The sequence below is a fragment of the Lepidothrix coronata genome, unplaced genomic scaffold, assembly GCF_001604755.1.
Source record: "Lepidothrix coronata isolate B3197 unplaced genomic scaffold, Lepidothrix_coronata-1.0 Scaffold2, whole genome shotgun sequence".
Taxonomy (NCBI): Eukaryota; Metazoa; Chordata; class Aves; order Passeriformes; family Pipridae; genus Lepidothrix; species Lepidothrix coronata.
This window is the reverse complement of record NW_016690182.1, coordinates 13,225,208-13,244,367: the sequence shown is the minus strand read 5'-3', so window position 1 is coordinate 13,244,367 and position 19,160 is coordinate 13,225,208. Positions and strand designations below refer to the sequence as shown.

The window sequence follows — 19,160 nt, the reverse complement described above, 5'->3', positions numbered from 1 at the left end:
CAGCTCTCCTGGAGCCCCTTTAGGCCCTGCAAGGGGCTCTCAGCTCTCCCTGGATCCTTCTCTTCTCCGGGTGAACCCCCCCAGCTCTCCCAGCCTGGCTCCAGAGCAGAGGGGCTCCAGCACTTGGAGCAGCTCCGTAGGCTCCTCTGGACTCCTCCAGCAGCTCCACATGTTTCCTGTGCTGAGGATCCCAGAGCTGGGATGGCCAGACAGGTCCCCCCTGGTTCCTTAATGTCATCACCCTGGGCAGGGCTGGGGGTTGGTGAAGAGCTGCTGGCAAAACCTCACAAGAATTGCAGGAGGGAGTCCAAGGCACCATCTCAGACAGCAGTTGCTTTGCAGTGTCATGTCAGTCCTTCTGAGAAATCTCTGTGCCAAGACCAACAGCTGCTGGCAGGAAAGGGGCTCTTCTTTTTGCTGGGGGGGCCAAATTTCTCCCACCCCTCTCAGCTGCTGGAGCAGAGGCACCTCAGTAACTCCTGCACTGCCCTGGGCCCATCAGCCTCTTTTCCTGCAGCAGCTTTGGGTACAGTGAGGCTTCCAAGCATCCAGGATTCCCTGTTTGGACTCTGCAGGGCTGCCCCTGCACTGGCTGTGGTGCCAGGATGGTGCCTACAGGGTGCCAGCCAGGTCTTTGCCCTGCAGAGCAGCAAAGCACCCCCCCAGCAGCAGCTCGGGGACAGATGGGGGGGTGAAGGTTCCACAAGTGGTTTCCTCTCAGCAAATCCCTCCCATAAGACCCTAAATCATGGTAGAAACATCCCAAGCTCCAGCAGGTCTTGGCTCCAACTTCCCTGAGCTTTGCTGTGGGGTGGCCTGGCTTTCACTGCTCCCTCTCCTCTCTCCCCTCCCGCAGCCCTGACGTGGAGTTCTGTGGCTACTGCATCACACACCCCTCAGAGAGCAAGATCAACTTCAGGATCCAGACCAGAGGTAGGGCTGGGGGCTGTTCCTGCCTGGTTGGGCTCCTTTTTTCATGGAATTCCCCCCTGCTCATGCCAGGTTCCCAGCAGGACTCATTTAAGCAAAGCCAAGCCCTTTCACCTCCCCTCTGCAGTGCTGTGCCCCATGGCTGAGCCTGAGGCTGCTCCCAGTGGGATGCTCCAGCTCCTGTTCCCAGCTGGAGCGGGAAGCAGCTCCCCTGGCTGGCAGCAGGCTCTGGCACAGGGAGCTCAGCCCCGGGTGGGCAGCAGGAGGGGGTGAGTGGGCACACACCCAGGGGGAGGTGGGGACTGCCCAGGGAGAGGCCACCAGCCCTTGGGAGCCACCTCAGTGTCCCTGACCCAGCTTTTGGAGCCACCTCAGTGCCCCTGACCCAGCTTTTGGAGCCACCTCAGTGCCCCTGACCCAGCTTTTGGAGCCACCTCAGTGCCCCTGACCCAGCTTTTGGAGCCACCTCAGTGCCCCTGACCCGGCTCCCTTCCCACAGGGGCCCTTCCAGCCGTGGAGCCGTTCCGGAAGGGGCTCAATGACCTGATGGCTGTTTGCCAGCACGTGCTCAGCACCTTTGAGGTGAGACCATTCCTGAGGAGCTCAGGAGCCTTTTCCATCTCTCGGTCCTGTGTCTGTCCCCAAGGCCTGTGCTGGAGGCGCCTTTGCCATGAAAACCTGATGGTTTTCCTTGGGCATCCTCCGCCCGGCTTCCTTTCCCTTGGAGTGACTGTGAAAATCAGTCACTTCCAAAAGCACCTGGAGCTCTGTCAGAGCTTCCCAGCCTTTCCAGGCTCTGGGCAGAGAAGTCCCAGCACTGCAGGGTGGTGGCACTGGGCTGCACGAGTCACCCAGGGCCGTGCTGCTGACTTTGGTCCTGTGCTCTTGTTGCAGAGGAGCATGAAGGAGTACAGGGCACAGAGGGAGGAGGAGATGCAGTAGCCTTTGGAGATGGCACGGATGTCCCCATGGATGTCCCACGGATGTGCCCCTGGATGTGTGTGACGTCCGTGTGTTGAATTCCCTGGGTCCAAGCTGGTTCTTTTTGGTTGTTTCTTTCACGGCTTTGATGCAAACTGTGTTTTCTCTATGAATAAAGTTTATTAATTTAGATGCTGCAGAGGTGACACTGAATTCTGCTCAGCACAGGTGTGGAAAGCCACAGAATCATGGAATGGTTTGGGTTGGAAGGGATCTTAAAGCTCATCCAGTGCCACCCCCTGCCATGGGACACCTTCCACTATCCCAGGTTGCTCCAAGCCCCATCCAGCCTGACCTTGGACACTTCCAGGGATTCAGTGGCAGCCACAGCTTCTCTGGGCAACCTGTGCCAGGGCCTTCCCACCCTCCCAGGGAAGAATTCCTTCCCAGTATCCCACCAAACCCTGCCCTGTCAGTATGAAGCCATTCCCCCTTGTCCTGTCTCTACACACCCTGATAAAAATGATGGAGAGAAGGCAGTTCTGTCACTCTCCCATCATATTTCTTCCCCTCTCCAAGTGTTTTTGCTGTTTTCTCCCCAGGATTTCCAGGTCAGAGGTGCAGAATCAGGTGCACAGAACAAGTCTGAGCCCTCAGGGAGCCAAAGGGCTCAAATCAAGCTTTAGAGGGTGTAATGGGGTGTGAAATCACAGGGCTTTGAGGGCTTGGGAACCTTTCTGGGTTGCTCAGCACGTGGAGGAGGGACAAGGCTCACCCCAAGGGAACCTGCTGCCACTCAAGGAAGTATTTAAGAGACTTTGCAGCCCCCCTGCTGCTCAGTACCAGAGGTTTTCCTTTCAAACACCACCCTGTTTTATTAGGAACATATGGAGGAGGGAGAGGCAGGAAGGGAAAGGTCAGGTTTTCTCTCTAAAATCACTCTGTCAAACAGGAATTGGCAAAGTGGGTCTTGCTGGCAGGTTTGTGCTGGGGTTGTGCCAAGGGACCAGCTGAACCTTGGGTTTCCTAATCCAGCTCCTTTTCCTGTGGGATTGCTGCCAGGGATCCATCCTGCCCATGCCAGCGTGGTCCCACGTAACAGTGGGAGTTGAAATCACAGACTCCATTTGCCTGGAAATGTGGACAAATACAGAAATACACAGAATTCTGATCTTTTTATAAGCAGAATCATTAAAAAATAGCCTTTTACTAAGGTGTCTGAGCTGGAACATCTCAGTCTTTATCAATTTTCTCTTTTGACTTCAACAAATGCAGCCAGGGCCCAACAGCAGCACTGCAACACAGACAGAAATTACTCCAGTAGGTTGGGAAATGTATGGAAAACAGGCAGGTCTACCTATTCCTCAGTGTCTGCTTGCCTTGAAACCCATTTGTCTTTCAGAAATATGACTTGTTTGTAAAACATTTGCAGCTAAAAAAAACCCCAACACCTGGAAAACGTTTTAATTGCAAGTCTTTTCTCCCGTTTTCCTCTCTCCACTTCTTTTTTCCTATGGCAAGGTGAAAAGGGGAAAGAAATAAAAAGAGGGATAATAAAGAAGGGAAAACCAACAGAAAATCATCAAAGCGTTGGTAACTGGAACTTTTCCATGTAGATTTTCTTACACTTTTGGCAAGAGGTTGTTAGAATAAACATGGAATTGGGTTTGCTTTGGGTTGGAGGGGATCTTATAGATCATCTCTGACACCTTCCACCAGACCAGGTTGCTCCAAGCCCTGTCCAGTCGAAAATTGCTGGAAAATCACTCAGGGGATTGATATTGTCGGGAGGGAATTTGGGGAAGCTCTTTGCCATGTTTCGGTTCGTTCCAGAGGCTCTTTCAGCTGAGATTGGACCTTCCCCGCTGCCTTTGCCACCTTCAGTTGACCACAGGGACGTCTCTGTCCCCTCCCAAATGCCCTGGAACTTGGTGTCCCTTGGGCAGGACAGGGCAGAGGGAACACCAACTCCAGGCATCGAAATCCAGGGCATTCCTTTTTCCCTTTGGATCGGGTGATCCCCCTCCCAGGAGCTGTGGGCTGAAGGACATTCCAGCTGCTGAGGAGCCTGGATTGAGGCTGGATGCTTTCCTGGAGGGGCACACCTGGATCCTCTCCCTTGCCACCTGCCCAGCAGAGCATTAGGTGCTTCCAGGGGGGTTGGAAAGGTGAGGGCTGGATCCTTGGGATCGGCCTCACCTGGATTGGGGCCATCTCTGCCTTCCCTTTCCTGGGCCTACCAACTCTTCCCTGGAAGGAACAGCATTCCCCAGCCATCCTGGCGCTCCCTTGGCCCTGGGAAGGGGAAGCTGGACCCGATGGCTTGGCTGGATGTTCCCCCCAGTGACACCTGGGGACTCCTGGTCCCCAAACCCTGCGGTCACACACGGTCACCTGCGTGTGCCACTCACCCCCCCTCCGGCTCAGGAGTCTGGGGCAGGATTCCCAGGAAAAGGGGAAGAGAAGGGGGCTTTCAGGGCTCCCTGGGGCAGGTTGGTGACACAGTGAGGCCGAGTGACTGTCCCCACCACAAGCAGGAGGAGGGTTCCCACCACTGGTGCTCTGCCAGCCATCCCTGGATCTCATCCCGACTCCAGGCCCAGCAACCAAAGCTCTTTTTTTTTTTGCTCTTTCAGCTGGGAATTGTCACTCATGGTCCTCTCCCTCCCCTCCTCATCCCACATCCATCTCCAAGCGACCACATCCCAACTTTCCTTCCCTTTTCCACGCACATCTCCCCCCCAGCCCCGCGTTCCACCCCCGGACAAATGGCCAGAAGTCACTTGGTTTTCCTGCAAGGAAATGAACAATCCCGGAAGGATGTGAATGCCCTTCCCCCTCCCTCAGGGTGGGGGGCAGAGCCCGGGCCCAGAGCTGGGCCTGGGGGGCCACGGAGTGCTGCAGCTCCTGCCAGGTGGGTTACAACGTGAAGGCAAAGGTGACTCGGGCCCAGCCAGGAAGGAGCCACGGGAGAGGAGCAGAGGGGTCCTGCTGTCCTGGCCCTGTGCCTTGTCCTTGACCCCACGGGGGACGGGGTTTAGGAGGAGCTGTACTTGTTACTCAGGCGGGAGCTGCTCCGGTCCAGCCCCAGCTCCTGCCCCGTGGCTTTCCACTTCCCAACTGATCCCTTCTCGTCCGTGGGGGTGATGCTCAGGGCGGGCCTCTGGCACCAGCAGCACAAGCAGGACTGTGAGGAGACAAGAGGAGGGAGGGAAAGGTCACAAGTGTGGGATGCAGGGGAAAAGAGGAGGGAATGTTCTGGTACTGGAGCTGGCAGGTCACCCTGTGCAGTGCCAGGCTGGGAACTGCAGCCTGCACTCCTGAGCCTTGATGTCCTGCAGGTCTGCTGGGAGCAGGATTTCCAGGATAGGGCCGGTGTGGATGGGAAATGAAAATCCCAAAATCGTGGGCACTTTTTACAGTTGTGTTTTCTTGTCTTTAAGGGACAGAACACACAGGCTCAGCTCTTCCTTTTGCCACAGCAGCAGGGCTCCCATCCCATCCCATCCTATCCTGTCCCACCCCATCCTATCCTGTCCCACCCCATCCTATCCTATCCTATCCTATCCTATCCTATCCTATCCTATCCTATCCTATCCCATCCTATCCTATCCCATCCTATCCATCCCGTTCTATCTCATCCCATCCTATCCTGTCCCATCCCATCCTATCCTGTCCCATCTCATCCAGCCCATTCTATCCCATTCCTGTCCTATCTCATCCCATCCTATCCCGTCCCATCCCATTCCATACCATTCATCCCATCTCCTCCCATCCCATCCCATCCCATCCCATCCCCTCCCATCCCACCTTGTCCCACCCCATCCTATCCTATCCTGTCCTGTCCCGCCCCATCCTATCCTGTCCCATCCCATCCCATCCCATCCCATCCCATCCCATCCCATCCCATCCTATTCTATCCATCCCATCCCATCCCATCCCCTTCCTTTCCCAGGGCTCCACTGCTCCTGACAATGATGTCCAAATAACTTGGACTCAAAGTTTGGAGCAGCCCCACTCCCCACCCTAGTGGTTTGTGGGGATACTCCTGCTCCAGAAGGACAGGGAATTTTTGTCCTAGATCCTACTCTGGCAAAAGCCTCCCCATAGCAGGGCACCAAGCTCAAGTGTACTTGGAGCTGGGAAGAGAGGTACTTAGCAGGGGGAAAATTTGAGATGAGGAATAAGCTCAGCTTGTGTCCCTGGGACTGAAATCTGGGATCAGTCAGCACAGCCGGGAGCTCTGGAGGGGTCACTCCTACCTGGAAGCAGTTCTTGAATTTCCTGCTGACAAAGTAGAGAGCCACGGGGTTGATGCAGGAGTTGAGGGAGGCCATGTTGATCCCAAAATAATCCATCACCAGGAGGAAGCTGAGAGGAGAGAAGAGCGTTGGAAGCTCATGGAGAACTGAGATTCCAAACCGCCCGGCCTGGGATCGTGTCCCCGCGGAGGGTCGGGGACTGAGAACGGAGAGCTAAGCACAAAACAGTCCTTGCCAAAGAAAAACCACTTTTTCTCGCAAGGAGCATTTCCTGAGGGAGCCAAAAGCACGAGCTCTGCTTTCCCCTGGTGACACCCTGGTGCCACCATGTCCCCAAACTCCAGCACAGCCACATCTGGCCCAAACTGGCGCTTGGCTTGTGGGGGAAAGGAGAAGGAAGGTGGGCACCCACCACAGGGGCACAGCCCTGCTGGGAATGTTTCCCTGCCCTGGAGACTCCCTTAACCCACAGACTGACAGAGATATTTCAAAATTTAACCTAACCCCTTCTCGTGGTGCCCCAGCCCCTCTCTGTGCCCATCCAAGGACGGCGATGCCGTCTGGAAGAGGAGTCGTGGGAACCGGGGTTTGGGAGGCAGCTCCACCAGCCTGTGCCGGTGCCACCGGGGCTGCCAGCTGGGTGCCCACCTGCTGGGGCTCCTACCTGAGCAGTTCACATCTGTTGGGGTCCGTCTGGTCGTAGATGGTCTTCTTGAGGATGCGGCTGAGGTGGAGGGGCAGCCAGCAGAGCGCGAAGATCACCACCAGGCAGAACACGGTCTTGGCCACCTCCCGGCGCTGCCAAGACAAGGGCGTGGGGGGGGAGAAGGTGATCACTGGGGAGCAGGTGGAGCAAAGCAGGTCCCAAATCACAGAATCATGGAATACTTAGGGTCGGATGGGACTTTAAAGATCATCCAGTTCCAACCCCCCTGCCACGGGCAGGGACACCTCACACTAGACCGGGTTGCTCCTGAAGTCCTGCACCACGAGATCCAGGCTGCAGAAGTGGGCAGGGCACCAGCTGCTCGGTGTGGGCCAGACCCCTTCACGCCCCTTCCCACTGTCACTCGTGGTGGCTCTGCTGTGGTGACGTTCCCAGGGACACGGGGATCTCCTCCAGCCTCCCCTCACACAACCAGCTGGGCTCCCCCAGGGAATCATTCCCAAAGGGAACAGTGAACTCCCCTTTTCCCTGCACCTCTTGTCTGGGATTTGGCACGTCCAGCATTTGGTCCAGTTTGGTGTGGGCTCAGCACGGCCAGAGATAAAGGACCACAAGGAACTGAGAATGAAGCTGGTCCGTGGCCAGGGGGGTGGTTGGGCTTGTCCCTGAGGCTGGAGATCACAGAGCTTAAGGCCCTTCTCCCTTAATCCTTGCACTGATCCAAGGTCTGCTGGGAGGCTTTGTCAGCTCCTACCTGTCCCTCACAGTCCCCCCTTCGACAGCTCTCCCTCCTCTTTGGGAAGCAGCAGAATTCCCGCGTTCCCGGGTCCTTTACCCGTTTCATGTGGTCATTCAGGGCGATTCTCATGCCATTCCTCTTGCTCAGCATCTCACAGGACATGAGGGTGTAGAAGATGCCAGTGCACACCAAGGGCAGGCAGAAATAGAAGCCGAAAAGCCACCAGTCCTTCACGTCCCGGTAGAACTGTGTGGGAAAGGGAGAGCCACTGGAAACTGGGGAACGGGAAGGGTGGGGAACCAGGGCAAAGACTGGCCCTGACACCCACTCTGCCTGTCCAGGCACTTGGGATGTGTGGAAGTGTCCCAGCTCCTGCCCTAAGCACGTGGGGGATTGTCTGCCCCTAAGGCTGGTGCACGGGCTGGACCTAAAGGCATAAATACTGGTTTATATGGAATTACAGAATCACTGAATCGTGGAATCACTGAGGTTGGAAAAGACCTCCAAGACCATCAAGTCCAACTTTTCCCTGAATACCACCATGTCCACTTGGAGGAGCTTGTTTGTTGGGCATGGTGGGTTGAGTAAGGGTCTTCCTTCCCTTGCTCCCCCGACCCTGAGTTAAAGGTTACCTGTGCAAACTGGTTGTGGGGCCCCTCTTTGGCCTGCTGGGACAGCGTTGGAGGCCCTGAAGCTTCCTGAGATGTGTCAGGACCCGCTGTGGGTGGTGAAGCAGATACAGCTCCCTGTTCTCTGGCCCCACATCACTGCAATGCCTGTGCTTTGCCTGGCACTGCTCTCCCTGCTTCCCCCGACGCCAGGAGCCACCTCCAGAGGCATCTACTCCTCTAATCAAGGAGCTGACACTCTTCAATGGAGTGGTTAATTGTACTGTGCATTCTCATGGTTTCACCCCTCAGAGGTGGCTGGGGAACCATCAGCTCCTCGGATTGCATCATGAACTGGGGGAATTATTGCCCCTGACTCCTGTTTGATAAAACTAAAAGCTTCTTCCTGGCCCTTCCTGGCTGAGAGGATGTGTTTTGGCTTGAAAGAAGGAGCTTTGGGTGCTTCCTGTTGGCATCTGTGGCTCTCAGTCAGACTGTCCCCAGGGGTATTCGGGCAGTTTTCCAGAGGTGAGACAGGTCTGCAACTCTCATTCTGGCACCAGGATCCTACTGCCTCTTGCCTCAGAGAACCCCAGATACCTGTCAGAGCTCTCCCTGGTGGTCTGCGTGTGCCCGGGCGGGACGAGCACGTACCATCATGAAGCGGGACTTCTGCTCCGAGGCCAACATGCACACCCAGAGGTGCTGCTCCCAGTAGCTGAGCTCCACCATGTCGAAGGCGATGGCCTCGGGCACTGCCAGCACGATGGCCACTGCCCAGATCAGCACCACCTCCACCGCCTTCCACATGGGGATCCCTATCCCCTGGATCCGGCTCCAGGACGCCACGGCTCGGTACCTGCCCGGGGTTGGAGTGAGACAAGCAGCCGTCAGGAAGGGGGTGGGAAGGTGCAGGTTGGGGTTGTCCCCAAAGGCCCTTCCCCTCACACCTTCCTCCCCCACCCCTGAGCCTTCTTTAGTGGAATGGGAAGCAGGGGCTCAAGGGGGCCTGTCCTTGACCATTGTCCACTTGTCACCCTTCCCCACCACCACACCTGTTGTTCCAGCACATTCTTCCCCAACCTCTTCCAGCAGGATACAACTCAGTTCCTGCTGGATTTCAACCCCAAGTGACAGCAGCCTGTCCCCATCTTGGAATTGTGCTGGGACCAAGGCTTCTGGTGACGGTGAAGGGACACAGACACGGGCCAGGCTGGGCAGGGCAGGTGCGGAGGAGGTTTCCTACCTGTCGATGCTGAGGGCACAAAGGCTCAGGACCGTGATGCCCACGGAGGCTTTCTGGATGAAGGGAACCAGCTTGCACACCTGCACTCCGAAGGGCCAGTCCTTTGCCAAGAGCTGGAGAAGAACCACAGGTTATAGGGCTGCTTTGGGAAAGCTGGTCCAGCTTCCCAAAACAGCAGGTGGGTGCCCACAGGGTGTGAGAAGCCCACAGGGTGTGAGAAGCCCACAGAGAGCAGCACTCTGAGGTTCAGAGCTGTGTGAGGGTCCTGGGAACCTTTGGTTTCCCTGAGGACTCCCAGTCAGACGAGTGGACACGTGGATGAAGGATGGTCCAGACACTAAGTCCTGACTCCAGTCCCTGTGTGGCTGTGAGTGGATCTGAGTCCTAAACACCACAATGGGCTCCTCGGGGTTGTTTTCAAAGGGGGAAATGGGTGTTGTGCTTTGAAACAGCCCAAATCCAGCTCGGACAGCTTAAGCCACGTGTCCTGAGCCTTCCCCATGCTCTGACCCTCAACCACACTCACATTCCTGACAGAACCCATGCACTGTGACCCCGTGCTCAGCTGGGACAAGCAGAGGGGACCAGTGGGCACAAGGTGCCCTGGAGGCAGGAGAAACCTGGGCCACTCACTCATGAGGGTGAGAATGAGCCTGAATTCACAACCCTTATATCCCATGACACCTGGAGCCCATCCTGAGGTCACCCCCACTCAGAGCCAACCCCCTCTTCAAGCTCTGTCATTCGACCTCAGCAGCAAAACAAACCACGGAATCACAGAATGTTTTCAGAGGGACCTTAAAGCCCATCCAGTTCCACCCCATGGGCAGGGACACCTCCCACTAGCCCCGGTTGCTCCAAGCCCCGTCCAACCTGGCCTTGGACACTTCCAGGGGTGGGGCAGGCACAGCTTCTCCCAGAGATCCTGCCCAGAGCAGCCCCAGCCCGGCGCTGCCCTCAGCCCACCTTGTAGACGTTGATGGGCAGCGCGATGAGGATGTAGAGCAGGTCCCCCAGGGCCAGGCTGGCGATGAGCACGTTGGGCCCGTTCCTCATGCACTTGTTCTTGTAGATGATCCTCAGGAGGGTGGAGTTGCCGATGATGCCCACGACGAAGATGGTGCAGGACACGATGGTGTTGATGTACTTGAAGACGTGCCGGATGTCCGCGGGCTTCACGCACACGGGCAGCAGCGGCGGCTCCGAGCTGCTGCTCCCGGGGAGGCTCCCCGAGAGGTTGGAACCCTGGGCCTCCTGGAAGAGGCTGGGCTGCACCAGGCTGTAGGCCTGCTCCTGGCTGAGCACCCCCGAGGGCACGGCGCTCTCCTGGAGAGCCCGGGGGGTCTGGCTGCGAGCGCTGGAGAACAGCAACGTCAGGAAAAGGGCCAGAGCAGCGGGAGCTGGGGTGGTGGCTGTGGAGCACCAAGGAGTGGAGCTGCTGGCAGGAGTCCTCATAGTGCCCGTGGGATGGTCTTGGTTGGATCTGCAGGTGGAGGAAGGGACCAGGGAGAGAACTTTGTTAGTGGAGGAAGGAGAAAGGTGGTTCAGTGAAAGGGAACTTGGTCTGTTCAGCTGGAGAAGAGACTGAGGGAGAGCACTGGGGTCTGCAGCTCTCCCTGAGGGGAAGTGGAGGGGCAGGTCAAACCTCTGCTCTCTGTGACCAGGGACAGCACCCAGGGAATGGCTGGAGCTGTGCCAGGGCAGGGTCAGGTTGGATCTCAGCAAAAGGTTCTTCCCCCAGAGGGTGGTTGGCACTGACCAGGCTCCCCAGGGCAGTGGGCACAGCCCCAAGGCTACCAGAGCTCCAGGAGGGTTTGGACAACGCTCTGAGGGACAGGGTGGGATTGTTGGGGTGTCTGTGCAGGGCCAGGGGTTGGGCTGGATGGTCCTGGTGGGTCCCTGCAAACTCAGAATATTCTATTTTATTATTCTATCCTCTTGTATTCTACGAATTGCTGGAGAAATCCACCATCACAGAGGACAGAAACGATGCCAGATGGGATCCCACCAGGTCAGAGCAGCTGCCCCTGAGGATGGGAGGTTGTGCTGCTAAAATTAAACAGGCCATTCCAGAAAAACAAGCTGAAAGGAGAACAAACAGCCCCTTGTGTCTCTGACGTGGCATTTTGGTGACTGAGGGTCCTTCCTTGGCTCAATGGGTGTGTGGGATCAGCGACTGCACCTCTGGCACTTGGCATTGCTGCTCCCATGGCCAAGCCCAATTTCCTTTAATGTCCCCCCCACTCCTTTATAATCATGGAATTACTGAGGTTGGAAAAGCTCTCCCAGATCATCAAGTCCAACCTTTGACTGACCCCCACCTTGTCCCCCAGCCCTGAGCACTGAGTGCCACGTCCCTGGGCACCTCCAGGAGTGAGGACTCCACCACCTCCCCGGGCAGCCCCTTCCAGTGCCTGACCACCCTTTTTGGGAAGAAATTCCTCCTGATGTCCAACCTGACCCTCCCTTGGCACTGTTTGGGGCCATTTCCCCTCATCCCATCCCTTGTTCCCTGAGAGCAGAGCCCGATCCCCCCCCAGCTCCCCCCTCCTGTCAGGGAGTTGCAAAGTTTAGTTTTTGGGTAGTTTAGTTCCCAACTGAAGTTGCAGTTTTGGGACCTCTGTGGACACCTTCACATCTGGGCAGTTCTGCAGTCCCACCTCAGGGTCCACAGGAACAGCAGAACTTTTCCAGTTCATTCCGTGGGGAAACTGGAGCTGCACCAACACCCCCATGCCCAGCAGATCCCACGGGCTGTCCTGTGCCCAGGGAAAAGACCCAGCACAGTCCTGCTGGGAAAACACCACAGGGTTTTTTTCCAGAAATGCCATTTTGATCCCTGACATCCCATTCCAATTGATGTGCAGCAGCACAGCCCCTCCTTCCCTATCTTCATCTCCCTAAATTCAACTCCTTCCTCTCCAAACCCACTGTGCCTGTCCAGCTCCATCCTCAGGGATATAAAGCTCCCTGTGCCCTCACAGTCCTGGCTGCTGAGCACAGTAAAAGGTCTCTCAAGCTCTCCAAGGCTGGAGAACTAATAAATATCCCTGGAATGGTTCAGCTTTGTGCATCTCTGATGGCACTTCCAGGCAGGACAAGCCAAGCTGCTGCTCCACAAGCACAAAGCTCAGGGTGGTGGTGGCACCGTCCTGGAGCGATGTGAGTTTGAGGAAGGGGCTTCTGGATGATCCAGATCTGGAATTGAGCCCAGAGAGGAAATGGGAGAGGGCAGCAAAGTGCCAGTCTGTGCCCCAGACAGGGACAGATCTGGGGGCTCCTGGTTGGAGGGTTGAGGAACATGTTTGAGGAACTGTGAAACTTTGCAGCCCTCTCGGAAGGGAGGAAAAATTGCTGTGCCTGGACTAAGAACAGGAGCCTTTTGGGATTCCCTGGGATCAGGGAGCCTGCCTGTGATTAGAGATGGGACTCAGGCTCTGCTCTGACTCCTCCAGGCAGAGTTGGGATCTCAGCCCAAACCCTGGGATCTGCTCCCCAAGACTCTCCAGCCGAGGCACTCCAGGTTTGTCCAGGACCCTGGGGATCCCAGGACAAACAATGAAGTGTGGTGGGAACACTGCTCCCAGTCTGGGAAGACACGGCCAGGCCAAGCAAGAGTCCCCCCAGGTACAACCACAGCTCCTGCAGACACTCCTGTGCACCCCCCTGTGTCAGGGGCTCAGGCTTTGTGGGAATGCCTGGGCACCCAGTTGTGTTGGGAAAGGGGGAAAGAAAGGGAGAGAATGGATAAATACCCCAAAGGAGCACAAACCTGGGCACAAACCCCTGCTCTGACCTGTCCCAGGGACTTCAGCCTGTACCTTGTTGAAGTTCTCAGCCCCCTGCCCTGCCCCAGCTCCCCCAGGGACAGGTGTCCCACGGGGGGGGTCCCGACCTCTCCACCCCACTATTCCCACAGGATTGTAGCTCACAGGAGAGGGCAGACCCAGCTCAGAATTCCTGCCAGAGATCCCTGAGGGTTTGGGCAGCAGCTTTGGATGGCACGGACAAGCATCTGGAGGAAGTTGGTGGCTCCTGGAGCCAGCACTGGCACCAGAGAATCCCTGGAAGTCGTTCCCTCTGCCCCCCACAGATGCTTTTATCTGCCCACCCCAAGCCCAGAGCCTGGTGTGGCTGCTCAGCCCCGGGGGCTGAGAAGAGCTCATGTGAGTGAGGATCACAGGACTCGGCTCTCTGGGTCCTGCCCAGCTGCAAAACACCGGAGAAAAAAAGCACTTTCCTGCCATCTTGCCTTAAAATCAGTCAAATCTTTTACTAAATCCAAATTTTAGTCAAAGACAAGCATTGTTTCCTCCTGTCCAACAGCCCGTTTGCTCCTTGCCCTCCACGCTGCCTCAACCCCTTCTTGAAAGCACCAACCCCTTCTCAGTTTTGGGGGGAAATGAGGCACAGGAGCATCCAGAAACTTGTTCAGCATCTGGCAGATGTCAGATCAAATCCAGCACTGCTTGACTCAAAATCCTCTGAGCTTTGCTCATGTTGCTGATCATTTGGGGAGGTGACTCGGTGCCCAGAGGGACCACCCCCATCCCACCTGCCTGGCCGAGGGGCTTCCCTTAGGGAATTGCTGCGATGCCTTTGCTTGGGAAACTTCACTCTGTGCTGAGCCCAAAACACAGCTGGACCCCCTGGAACCTTGACATGGGCATCAGGGAGCGATTCCCGGAGGGAAAACAAGACTGAAAACCGTCACCATAACCCTGCAAAACCTGGTGCTGCCCGAAAGGTGCCTTGTGTGGGCCGGAGGGGCTTGGGAGCCGGGAATTCCACGGGAGCCAGGAATGCCGCTGCATCCTCATCTCCAGCCGGTCCCCCTGCCTTTGGGAGCAGCTCCTGACAGTTCTGCAGTCCCATCCCAGGGTCCGCAGGACCATCAGAACTTTTCCAGTTCATTCCGTGGGGAAACTGGAGCTGCACCAACACCCCCGTCCGTCCCCAGCAGATCCCACGGGCCGTCCTGTGCCCAGGGAAAAGACCCAGCACAGTCCTGCTGGGAAAACACCACGGGGGCCAGACTCACCACCCCAAACACCAAACAGACTTTTCCTGTGGATAAATGTCTCTTGCAGCAACATTTCCGTGTGCAGGGGAAAGGCGGGAGAGAGGCGGGTGGTAATTCCCCATTCCCGGCTGCTCCCTGCCCCGGACCCGACCTGGTCCATGGACAGGAGGAGTTTCTCCCAGAGCTGTGCTGGATTTCTCCTCGCTCCCCCTCTCCCTGCCCAGCTCCTGGACCTTGTCCAGGCACCGTGGTCCCTTCAACGCCTCCCCCGGAGGGGGCTGCTCGGGGAGGGGGACCTGAAAAACGCGCAGAAACTCCCCCTGAAGCGAGGAATCCCTTTTTTTGGCAAAGCAGAGCACGGGGCAGCAAAGCCTCGCGGGGGAACTAAATTACCTTCTTGCGCGACCGCGGGTTTTGGTGCTCCCGGGGGCAGATCCTGCCCCTCTCACGGCTCCTTCCCCCTGCGCGGGGCTCTGGGCATGTCCCGGGAGCAGCGCAGCGCTTTAGATCCTGCAGATGGTGTTTTTTGGGGGCGGCGGGGTTGGTGCTCAGGGGATGTTTGTCCCCTCCCGTGACTCGCCGAGTCTCCCCGCCCTGGGTGGTTTTATAGAAACCCGCGGGGCTCCCCCGAGCGCAGCCCCTGCGACCAATGGGTGGAGGGTGGGATGGGAAGAGAGGAGGGAAAAGCGGGAGAAACGCTCCGGGAAGGAGCGAAAACAACAAACAAATAAAGCTGGAGCGGGAGGGCGAGAGCTGGGGGGAGGCAGGGCTGGGCTTGAGGGAAGGGACCTGCAGCCCCCCCACGAGCTTTTTTGGGGAAAAAAAAGGCATCAAAGCCTCTCTTCCCAGGGTGTGGAAAACCAGCTGCCGCACCTGGAGCTGTCGAGGAAAGGTTCAGGAGCAAGGAGTGTGCCGGGAGCAAGGCAGGGAGACCTGAGGGGCCCCTCCAGCAGAGAGGACGGAGCAGAAAAGTCTTTGCCGAAGTGCTGGGGAAGGACAAGCCTCCCTGAGCCTGGTCTGGGGGAAACAGGTCCAGGTGGAGCAGGTCCAGGTGAAGCAGCTCCAGGTGGAGCAGGCTGGGAACAGGTTTCCATGCTCCCATCCACAAGAGGTTGCCCCAGTGTCTTTTGCCACCCCAGCTCTGGTTTTATTCTGTGGTTTCTGAGCATCCTGAGCTGCCTGGAGAGCAGGCTCTGGCTGCTCAAGGGTCAGGGTGGGACACTCCAGGGCCATGGGGTCACACCAGCCCCCCATGAGCCCCGTGTCCAGTCCAGCCTCTGATCCTGACCCAAAGAGCCTCCCCCCTGCTCTCCACCTGCCTGGGAACAGGAGATCACAAGCAAAGCTTCCAGAAGGCTCCTGCTGCCTTTCTCCAAACCACGGGAACCTGCAGGGAATTTGTCCAACCCCCGTGGACCAAACCTCTCCTTGTCTGCTGGGAGAGGGAAGTTTCATTCCCTGCCTGGATGTGGCCCTGGCCCAGGAATGGGGGTTTATTTGGGGGTGGCAGCAAAAAAGGTCAAATCACAGGGCCGTGGATGGCAATATGACCCTCAGGAAACATGGTCTCCTTCCACCTGAGACGCCTTCACTCCGGGAAGGAGTCTGAACCTCTCCTTTCTGTCCTTATTTTGGGGCAAAAAGGGCAAAGATTTGCTCCATCCCTGGAAGTGTCCAAGGCCAGGTTGGATGGGGCTTGGAGCAACCTGGGCTAGTGGAAGGTGTCCCTGCCCATGGTGGGGAGGGGAATGAGATGAGCTTTAAGGTCCCTTCCAACCCAAACCATCCCGTATTTCTCTGATTCTCTGACCTTTGCTACTTCTGGAACAACAACTGCAGAAGTTCATGATAAAACATTGGTATATTTATACTTACAGCCCTTTTTCTGTGCAGATCCAGACACAGGGATGGATTAAATGCCCTCTCACCTCAAGATTTGGCCAAAAATACCAAAGAGAATTGGGCCAGCCTGGCTTTTCTCAGTGCTCAGGGTTTGTAAACAGGGTAGAGATAATTTATATCGGTTGTTTGGGAACTTTCTTCCTGTGCAAGCAAATGATCTGTGTCTCTCCACTGAATCATTTCCATGACTCCTTGAAGGTTTGATGAATTAGAGCTGTGGATAACCCAGGGAAAATTAGGTCTTTATTCACCCATCCCCTCGTTGGTCGGAGCCGACTCTCGGCTCAGAAGAGTGGAGAACAAATCCTCCTTCAGGCTCTTGGCCCTTCATCCCAAGCTGGAAAGCCCATCTGAGGGATCTGCTGCCCTCCCATCTCTCTGTGGCTTCTCAAGGCTTGGCCAAGCCTGTTCTGTAGCTGGAGATGTGACAGCACAGGGACAGACGTGTCCCCAACCCCTCCTTGGTCCCACCAGCCCAGGTGGCAGAAGCAACACAAGGTGCTGAGGGAGCTGCTTTCCTTGCTCTGATTTTAAAGCTGAGTGTTTTATTTGGGACTGTTACATTATGGGTTTTTTTTTGGAGGAGGAGAAAGCTGCTCTTGGGCTCTGCTTGAGGGTCACGTTTCTCACTTCCTCGCTGGCATTGCCCTGTAAGGATTAGACTTGGATACTTTCCTTTCTTTTCTCCAGCTTCACTGACCCTTGCCCATCTCATCTTGGTGTGAGAGCTCTGAGGAAGGACACAGAGGGTAAAGCCAGGTTTAGTGGATACAGCCCAGCTCTGGCCTTGTCTGGGGGCAGTCAGCTCCAAAAAAACCCCTATTTTGGCCAGTGCTGCTCACAGACATCTCCACCTTGCAAGCTTGTGTCCCAGAGCTGCCTCTGGCCCTCAGCTGAAGCACTTCTGCTCCTTGGTGGGTGCCTGTGCCACTGAGGCTGGACTTTTAGTCTGGGTCAGCAAAGTTCATTGCCACTGGGGGCTTTGAAGGGCACCAGGAGGTGCCCTCTGCTCACCCCCACCCCCAGCAGGTCAGCAAAGAGCCCCCTCAAACAGCCCAGCCCCCAGGGCAGAGGCCACGGCGTGTCCATCCCCTCCTGTAACCCTTTGGCCTCTGAGGGGGGGCGGTGGTGCAGCTTTTCCTTGGCTCTCTTCCCAAACCAGAGGAGCCCAGGGCAGCCCTGACCCCGTGGGGAGGGGTCCCAGAGCCCTATTCTGGGACAGTCACGTCTCTGCACGTGCCAGGGGCATGAATGGCCCTCTGTGTTCTGCTGGGGACAAAGGAGGGCTCCAGCCCCCTCGGAGACCCCCAGGACAACACTGACCTTGCCCAGCCAGAGTGTCCTTGGCACACATTTGGACTCAAGGCTGATGTTGAGTCACTCAAATTATGGGAAGGGAGAAGCTGCTTCTGAAATAAGTCACAGCCCAATCCAGCAGCAGCCAAGCAACAGCTCCATGGGATCCCTTTTGTCCTTCCATTTGAGAGAGGACATGTCAAATATAAGGAATTTGGCTTTCTGCTGAACACAGGAGGTGGCCTGGCCAGGCTGGATGGTGCTGGGCAATCCCTGAGGAGCCACAGCTCAGGAAAACACCAGCTCCTCACTGACAGGAGTGAGAGGGCCACTGATATATTGGGTTTCTCTGGATTGATTTGCTGCCTGGAGCTCAGATTTGGGTTGGAAATCAGGCATCCTCTCAAATCCTGGGGGGAGCACTGGATGAAATCCTCCCAGTGACCATCATCCACCCCTCAGTGCCTCCTGCTGAGGCTTCAGTCCTGCCTGGACAGCAGACAGGTCTGTGTTGAAATGAACCCCCACAGCACTGTCACACCCCAAGGGAGAGCAGGTGGCTTTTGCTTTTAGCTTTGGGGAGGATGAACTCTCAAAATTTGCCTCTGCAGCTGAAATTCCGTGGCTTCACTTTGTTTTCTACACAGGAAGTGTGGAGAAAAATCACATCTTCCCACTGAGTGTAGCTGTCTGAGAACCTGATTCAGCTCCTGGATTTGTCCAGTGCTCATCCTCTCACATCCCTTTGTTCCTCTCAGCATGGAGAGGTTGTGAGCTGCCCATCTCTGGGAGTGTTCAAGGCTGGGTTGGACAGGGCTTGGAGCAACCTGGGATGGTGGAAGGTGTCCCTGCCCATGGCAGGGGGTTGCATGAGGTGAGCTTTGAGTTCCCTTCCCAACCCAAACCATTCCATGGGGCTGTTTGTGCCCTCTGGGACTGTCTTTGACCAATAAGTCTTCAGGTCCAGCATTCCCACTTTGAGCTACTCATAGGAAGGAGTTCTCCAGAGCTCTGAGCTGATGGAATTTGTTCCTGGCTCTTGATCTTCAGCTCTTCTGCTCATTAAAGCTGCAAGCCCAAAGTGAAGCCTGATTTGTGGCACAGCAAGAACCCTGGAGAGCCCAGCAGATCTCTGGGGTCTGGAGGGAGGCACAGCTCGGGGTGTCCAGCTGTGGGAACATGTGGATGGCTTTCAAGTCAAAGCCACTGGAACAGCAGCCCTTAAAGGACTGGCAAAGGAAAAGAACTGGGGCTTCAAGCCCCAGTCCCTGGGTTGAACCTGCAATAAATGAATGTGGAACTGCCCCACGAAGAGCCAGCTGTGCTCTGATGTGTGGTCATGTGAGAGGAATCAGATTGGTCACAGAGCAGAGAAACATCTGGAAGGAGCATTTAGGAGGTTCACCTTCCCCCCCCCCCCAACAGCTGGGCACGTGCACCCTCCCTCACCCTGTGGGAGCAGCTGTGTGTCCTGGGATGTGCCTGAGTTGTGTCCAGGGATGTATCCTGGGATGTGTCCTGGGATGTGTCCTGGGATGTGTCCAGGGATGTATCCAGGGATGTGCC

The 19,160-nt window shown here is 56.5% G+C and overlaps 2 protein-coding genes across 2 annotated transcripts in view; one reads left to right on the top strand and one right to left on the bottom strand.

Moving 5' to 3' along the window:
* Window positions 1-2,043, top strand: part of LOC108498555 (DNA-directed RNA polymerases I and III subunit RPAC2-like) — a 4,943-nt gene extending 2,900 nt beyond the window's left edge. Inside the window, exons 3-5 of the mRNA XM_017817428.1 lie at window positions 857-933; window positions 1,430-1,512; window positions 1,825-2,043. Coding sequence (XP_017672917.1) covers window positions 857-933; window positions 1,430-1,512; window positions 1,825-1,872 — 208 coding nt within the window. The 3' untranslated portion in view covers window positions 1,873-2,043. The remainder of the gene's footprint in view (window positions 1-856; window positions 934-1,429; window positions 1,513-1,824) is intronic.
* Window positions 2,044-2,300: 257 nt separating this feature from the next.
* Window positions 2,301-14,999, bottom strand: LOC108499565 (endothelin B receptor-like). Its single transcript, XM_017819528.1, has 8 exons — window positions 14,790-14,999; window positions 10,340-10,856; window positions 9,374-9,486; window positions 8,782-8,986; window positions 7,616-7,765; window positions 6,778-6,911; window positions 6,114-6,222; window positions 2,301-5,038 (listed from the first exon to the last, which is right to left on the bottom strand). The coding sequence occupies exons 2-8, from the start codon at window positions 10,826-10,828 to the stop codon at window positions 4,889-4,891; spliced, it is 1,350 nt and encodes a 449-aa protein (XP_017675017.1). The 5' UTR covers window positions 10,829-10,856; window positions 14,790-14,999; the 3' UTR covers window positions 2,301-4,888.
* Between the last annotated feature and the right edge of the window lie 4,161 nt (window positions 15,000-19,160).

Coding starts and splice junctions, on each gene's coding strand:
- LOC108499565 (XM_017819528.1), bottom strand. CDS start 10,828: ATGAGGACTCCTGCCAGCAGCTCCACTCCTTGGTGCTCCACAGCCACC. Junction 6,912..7,615: donor TGAATGACCACATGAAACGG/GTAAAGGACCCG, acceptor TTGTCTTGGCAG/CGCCGGGAGGTGGCCAAGAC. Junction 6,223..6,777: donor AACAGATGTGAACTGCTCAG/GTAGGAGCCCCA, acceptor CTCTCCTCTCAG/CTTCCTCCTGGTGATGGATT.